This window comes from Nannospalax galili, unplaced genomic scaffold (genome assembly GCF_000622305.1).
Source record: "Nannospalax galili isolate Female #2095 unplaced genomic scaffold, S.galili_v1.0 scaffold312, whole genome shotgun sequence".
NCBI classification, from domain to species: domain Eukaryota; kingdom Metazoa; phylum Chordata; class Mammalia; order Rodentia; family Spalacidae; genus Nannospalax; species Nannospalax galili.
Genome location: NW_008335967.1, coordinates 4,527,657 through 4,535,190, shown reverse-complemented (window position 1 = coordinate 4,535,190; position 7,534 = coordinate 4,527,657). Strand labels below are relative to the sequence as shown.

The following is a 7,534-nucleotide window of genomic DNA, read 5'->3' as shown; positions in this document are numbered from 1 at the left end:
CAGGGCACCTTTCCCTCAGGGAAGGGAAAGATGTCAGCGAAGGGAAAGATGTCAGGGAAGGGAAAGATGTCAGGGAAAGATGTCCGCCCACGGGTTGTGAGGTGGGACTTTATATATGGGGGCTTTAAGGTGTGGAAGGGGGAATGTTTGGGGGAGAAATCAGGGAGGGAGAAGCAGGAAAAGCCTGGCTCCGTTCAGTCTGCCAGTTGATATTAGGGTGTGGAAGTGTTTACTTTTTCCCCTCTTAAGATGAGAGAAAACCAGCTTCTAAAATCTCTGGTTATCAGGTAGAATCTGGTTATCTTTGGAGGTCAGAGGAAAGGCAGGCTGCTTCTCAGCAGAGTTTGTTTCCCTTGACTCCAAAGGTCAAGGTAAGGTCCCTGTTGGGGAGGGGGGAAACTGCTGCTGTTTAGAACCCTAACAGTTTCTAAGATGTTTATACATTGCCTCCCATACCAAAGCCCTAGCCAACCAGACTAGACTAGGTACACATTTAATAACATCACAATAACCACACAGGCCTTACATTGAGGAAACAGGAGCAAATGATTTTACAGACACCTAATAAAATCCTATTTTTAAAAACTAAAAGTAAAAAAGTACTGTAATTCAGTGATCACAGGTAAAGGATACGTATCCCATTCATGCCTGAAATTTTGAAGTCATCAATGAGCTGGACCACCATGTCTTTGTTCGGGTCGCTTGGGTCACTTTCTCGAACCTACACCAAGAGAAACAAACAGAGAACAAAGGACTTTACCTTTTGATTTTCCTTTTTTATTTTCTAAGACAGAGTCTTGATATTAGTCCACGCTGGCCTAAAACTTACAGCAAACCTTCTGTTTCAGCCTCTTATGTACTGAGATTATAGGTATGTACATCATGTCTGATCAGGATGGTGAAAGTTTTCCATTATACCAATCAATAAAGTGATTTTATTAAAATCAAAAGATTTAGCATTTAAAGTTATGAAAATTCTACTTTAATTTAGCATCATCCAGAATAATTTTTGAGCAAAACTGGCCATTTACTTTTCTAGTATATTCACATTTTCTCAGTACTTACACATTTAAGTAATTTTATTTCATCCAAGGCTGTCTCTGTATAGTGCTGGGCACTTTTTACAACTTTCATTGCAACAAATCTTTTCCCCCTTTAGAAAAGAAAAAAGCATAATTATTTATATTGTCAGCAGAAATTATTATTATAGTGAAATGTAGCAAATACATAGAAACTCTTAATAACCTTTTCTTTTAAACAGTATTTTTCGGGAAAGTGAGATATCTTAGTGGGTAAAGGCACTTGCATGCAAGATAGATAACCTGAATTTGATCCCTGGAATTCACGATAAAGTCAAGGACAGAAGGTTGCCCTCAGGGTATGGCATGCTAACACCCCTTTCTTCCCCCTCCCACACATCATACACACACACACACACAGTGATTTTTCTTTTTTGGGGGGGTCTTTTTGAAGCAGGGTCTCCCTGTAGCCCCAGCTGTTCTGGAACTCACTATGTAGAACAGGCTGGCCTTGAACTCAGAGATCTGCCTGCCTCTGCCTCCCAAGTGCTGGGACTACAGGCGTGCACCACCACACCCAGCTAATTTTTCTAATTAAAAAAAAATAGTTTTTCAAATCTGGGGGACATGGATAGTAGGCCCAAGGGTTAAAATAATCTCTTCCAATGCTTTATTGCTTATTTATCTAAATAAAATAGACAATAAAGTATCAGTTACCATACATTTCAGGGAAAAGTGTACTCCTGTACACACAAAACTATACATGGATATATAAACTGAGTAACAATAAACTTTATTTCTAAGGGTCAATGAAGCTTTTAAGTAATGTCACAAAATACTGATTTGAAAGAGCTATACATTTTCAATGTTATATTTCATTTTTATTTGATAAGGATGCATAATAATAATTAAAGTAACAAGGCCATGATGAAAAGCATTTTAAAGAAGTAAGCTATAGAGAAAAAAAAGTTAGAAGTTAACATTTTTAAAAATGTAAGCAAAGGCATATACAACTGGAGGGGAGAGAAAATCTAGCTAGCTCCAGCTGGCTTGTAGTATGTAGCACCTCACATGCTACAACTAAGTAGGATGACCACTGGTCACGTCTTCTTAAAATACAGATGTGGTGCGAGACCAAAACTCAAGTTCACATAATGACAAAGAATACTTACTGCATATCCCAGCACAGCCAGACAGTAGAAAAGTGCCCCCATCCTAGCTTTCTAATGACATGATACCGACCATTGAAGAGATCTCCAATTTTCACTGGATGATAGCCACCTAAAAAAAGAAAATTAAAAATCTCAGGAAAACAGTAAAAGACCTCATCACTTACTTTGTCTTTTTTTTTAAAGACAGAATCGTGTTATGTAGCCCTGGTTCACTTGAACTCACATAGATCCACCTGCCTCTCCCTTTGCCTCTGCTACCCGAGTGCTAAATTAAAACATGTGCTACTACCCGGCCTTTTCTTAATTCTTAATGTCATTGTAACAAAGATGAGAAAACTGAATCAGATTAAAATGCTTAACGTGTAACATTTCAAGATCGCCCATTTATAAGAAGAAAAATATCCTATGAATCTATGAATTCTCATTAGGCTTTTTTTCTTATTTTAATAGAGTTTGAAAGGCAACAAACCATTTGGCACTCTATAACAATTTGAGAATTTATATTTAAGTTAAAATATGTTCACGTACATCAAATCTTTTTTTAAAGATTTATTTTTATAGCCAGGTGTGGTGGCACACACCTTTAAACCCAGCACTCCGGAGGCAGAGGCAGAGGCAGAGGCAGAGAGAGGCCAGAGGCAGAGGCAGAGGCAGAGGCAGAGGAAGAGGCAGAAGAAGAGGAAGAGGAAGAGGAAGAGGAAGAGGAAGAGGCAGAGGCAGAGGCAGAGGCAGGCAATCTCTATGAGTTCAAGGCCAGCCTGGTCTACATAGTGAATTCCAGGCCAGCTGGGGCTACAGGAAGCTCCTGTCTTAAAAAGACCCCACCCAAAAAAAGATTTATTTTTATTTATGTGTTTGTACATCTATGTGGGGGCTGCCTGTGGAGGACAAAAGAGGTTGTTGGATGCCCTAGAGCTGGAGATACAGGCAGCTCTGAGCTGCCTGACATGGAGGCTGGGAAAGAACTCTGGTCTCTGGAATAACAACAAATGCTCTTAAATTGCTGAGCCATCTCTCCAGTTCTAAGGTTCTTAATGTCTTGTCACTACTACACTTGCTTTTCCTGAATGTTAACCTCATAGAGATATAATATACAGTAAATTAGGGAAAAAAATACAGCAAAGTATCAAGTAACCCACTGCTTAATTTTAGTTTATTCCTTAAGAAAAATAGGCTCTGGGTTCCCAGCACAGATTTTAAACCATTAAATTAATACTGAAAAGAAGGAAAGGCTAACGTTTGTCAAGTATAAATTAGAAAGACTAGACATTTTATTTTCAAAATTTATGCTCCAAGAAAAAAAACGGAACTATATAATACACTAGAGGTGCTCCACATAGAAGAGGGGATGAGAAAATAAAGCAAAGCACATTTTTTGATCATAGGCCTAGTGTCTTAACACACTGTGTTTAAGCTCTAAGAGTACTCAAAGAGTACGGTCAGTTCAATAAATATCTGCTCAGGAAAGTTCTTCAGGGACCTAGTCACAATTTATAGCATAGATATTTAGGAAACACAAATGTCTATAACCAAGTTGAAAGGTAAATGGCATTTTTTTTACACTGCTACAGAAAGCACCACCAAACAGAACTACTAAGTACAAGGGTCAAGACTGAGAGCAGACTCCAAAGCCAAAGCTCTGCCCACCAGTAAGAAATGCACTCTACTATGTAAAACTCACCATCGTTGAGGCACATTAGATGGTTTAATTAAAAGGTCTATGCTACTTAAGTGCATATTATTGATAACATTAGTATCTCCAGATTTAAAAATAATTATGCTGAAGAAATCTCTACTACTAGGACATGTTTTAGATTCTAATTCTCAAATAGCCAGAGTATGTCTTGTAAGCAAAACCAGAAGGGGGTCATCTCCATTGTAAAGCAGTATCTGTTCTCTATAGACTCTGAAAGTTGAACAAGGATAAATTGCTGGTTAAGTCCAGAATCTCTAGAGTACACTGGCAGCTAAAATACTGTGTCTAAAAACAGGCCAACACAAGAAGAACAGAGAAGTAATTTTTAAGAACAAATTTAAAAAGTGAATGGCACCCAGGGAATTAAGAGAAGATGGACAGTCCAGTGACTCCACTAGAAACTTCCCCAGTCCCTTGAATGCTGTAATGGCTACTAGTAGATATACTTGGCCAAACACCTTGTCTCCAAGGAATGTTGAAAACAGTTGCAGACTAGACAAAGACCTCCAGCCTCCCTTGGGTTCCTTTTTGCTGCTTCATTCAAAGGCAAAAGAATGAATGCAAGGTAACAGTGCTACAGTCCTGTTCTGCTAACAGCATGAGGCAAAGTAACAGAAAGGCCACCACACATTTATCATTTAGATTTTCTTCTCTTACTGCTTTCTCAGCCTTTAGACTAAGATCCAATGTGGAAGTTTTTCTTTTCTTCTTAAAACAAAAACAAATTTCAGATTGAATTACAAACACAAAGGGAACAAGAATTAACTGTTAATTGTTCATTTCCAATCAAAAGTTCAGAATTCTGTGACAGAAAATAGTCCGGATTTTTAGCAAAGCTCCTTTATTTCCTACTTAAAATTATATTAACTATTATCATTTTTATGCTGACAATTTCTCTGCTCAATAATTATGGATTTTCTTTGCATAACTACTGTAAGCTTTAAAGAGACTATGGAAAGACTTAAGAGTCATCCCTAATACATAACTATTAAGAAAGAAAGGCCTGCCGGGCATGGTGGTGCACACCTTTAATCCCAGAACTTGGGAGGCAGAGGCAGGTGGATCTTTGTGGTTCAAGGCCAGCCTGGTCTACATAGTGAGTTCCAGGACAGCTGGGGCTACAGGGAGATCCTGTCTCAAAAAGACCAAAAGAGAAAGAAAGGCCTGGCAAAAAAACTCATTCAGAGTAAGATAACAAGCACATTCTGTGCTACTGAAGTGTTTAAAAAGTTGAAAGCTAAGTAAAAAAGCCTTCAAACTAATGCATGGTCTAAAGAAGAAATCACAAAGAAGTCAAACATGGTGGTATGTCTGCAATCCTAGCACTTGGAAGGCACAGACAGAAGGATCACTTAGACTTCCAGACTATCCAAGCCTACAGAGGGATATCATCTAAACCCACAAACCACAAACAAAACTAGATGTAGGGATTCACACCCACAATCCCAGCATTCAAGAGGCTGAGGTAGGAGGTACTCAGTAAATTCACAGCCAACTTGGGCACATATTGAATTACAGGCCAGCCTGGATTACAGCATAAGACCCTGTATCAAAAACAAAAATTATTCACAAGAAGATGAAAATAAAAAGCTCAACACATCTATTGCAATACTTAGAAAGCATTAAATGCCTGTATCAGAAGATTTAAATGTCTCTTCCTCAAGAAACTAGAAAAAGCAGCAAAAATTAACCTAAAGTAATCCAAAGAAAATAAACAATGAAAGATAGGAGGTACAACCAGTGAAATAAAAAAATAATGCCGGGCGTGGTGGTGCATGCCTTTAGTCCCAGCACTCGGAAGGCAGAGGCAGGCCGATCTTTTTGAGTTCGAGCGAGGCCAGCCTGGTTGACACAGTGAGTTCCAGGATAGCTGGGGCTACAGGGAGACCCTGTCTCAAAAAGACAAAATAATAATAATAATAATAATAATAATAATAGCAAAAAAAAATCACTGAAACAAAAAAAATTTCTGAACAGGCTAATAATAAGAAAAAACAAAAAAACCACACAGATACGCATAAAAACCACAAGCTATCAGCACGAAGAATGACAGAGCTGACCTCGCCAAGTAGTTTACTGGTGCTGAAAGGATAACAAGGGAATATAAAAACATACATGAAATGAATGGATACCTTTAAAAGACACAAACCACCAAAATTTCTACAAAAAGAAAAATAAACCCGAATAATCCTTTATTTGTTTTTTAAATTGAATTTATTAAAAACTACAGGCCAATCCTATGAGTGTAAGCAATGTGGGAAAGCTGGTAGGTCTTCTAGTATACTGAAACCCCACAAAAGTACATACACATGGAAGAAACCTTAGCTATGTAAACAAGCTGGAAAAGCTTTCTCTATTCCTAGTTATTTGAAAAGACATACAATAATTCATAATGGGGAGAATCCCTACTCATACAAACAATGTGGGAATGTCTTTTGTAGTCCTAGTTCCTTGAAAAAAACATGAAAAATCAATGATGGAGAAAAACTGTTCTTATGTAATGAATATGGAAATACTTTTAATGCTAAGAGTTCCCACCAAATACATGAAAAATGACACACTGGAGAAAAGCCCTATGTAAGCAATGTGGTAAAGTCATTCACAGTACTAAATTGTAAAGATGCCATGAGAAAGCTCATACTAGGCAAACCTTATAAATGTTACATAATGTACCTTTTCTTCCGGTGCCCCCTAATGCATGAAAGGCACACTAGAGAGAAACCCTGGTTCAGTACTCAGTGTAGGAAAACCTTCAGTTATAGCTTCTTTTCACTGACATAGAACTCACTGAAAAGTAATTTTAAATACAGTATTTGTGGTTTTGTTTGTTTGCTTATTTATTTATTTTTGACTTTTTGAGACAGTGTCTCCCTATAGCACCAGCTGGCATGGAACTCACAATGTAACCAGGCTGCCCTTGAATTCAGAGATCTGCCTGCCTCTGCCTCTGCCTCTCAAGTGCTGGGATCAAGGGGACGTGCCACTACACCTGGCTTAAATAAAGTATTTGTGTAGGCTTCATCATTCATTCATTCATAAGAATGTGTATAGAGAGAACACGTGAGAATAAATCTTAATTTGGCTTCTTGTTTTGTAGCATGTTTTGAGGATATTGTGAATGGGGTTTTTTAATGATTTTTTTTCTTCAACATTTTCATTATTAATATAAAAATACCTATCATACCTATTGAGAGCTGAAGAGAGTTAATCTCAGCACTTGGGAGGCAGAGGCAGGAGGATCTTCTGTGAGATTGAGGCCAGTCGGGTCTACATCCTGAGTTCCAGGCCAGCTGGGGATTCAGAGACCCTGTCTCTAAGGTTCAAAAAAAAAAAAAAAAGAAGTGAAAGAAAATGGTGATGTGGATGAGCTGATTATATGAAGCAATGGGTTTGACCCTAAGGACTGCATAAAGCAGTATGATGACACATACAAACAATCCCAACTCTCATAATGTGGAAGCAAGTGAATCACAAAGTTCAGTGTTGTCCTCGGAAATAATGAGTTTGAAACCAGTCTACAATGCATGAATCCCTGCCTAGGCATGAACAAGAAGAAAAGTAAGAAAAAGAAGAAACAATACTAAAATGGGGGGGGGGGGGGAAGTGAAAACAGAAAAATATTTGTAAAAATCTCTTTTCTTTTCTAT

General features: G+C 38.0%; 1 protein-coding gene across 10 annotated transcripts in view; it reads right to left on the bottom strand.

The window, feature by feature from the left end:
- Srpk2 (SRSF protein kinase 2) overlaps positions 1 to 7,534 on the bottom strand; it is a 239,211-nt gene that overhangs the window by 55,161 nt on the left and 176,516 nt on the right. For all 10 annotated transcript variants that reach the window (XM_017797549.2, XM_008830746.3, XM_029562342.1 and 7 more), the window contains 3 exons: positions 2,192 to 2,300; positions 1,066 to 1,153; positions 634 to 721 (listed from right to left, as the gene is read on the bottom strand). In XM_017797549.2, coding sequence (XP_017653038.1) covers positions 634 to 721; positions 1,066 to 1,153; positions 2,192 to 2,300 — 285 coding nt within the window. The remainder of the gene's footprint in view (positions 1 to 633; positions 722 to 1,065; positions 1,154 to 2,191; positions 2,301 to 7,534) is intronic.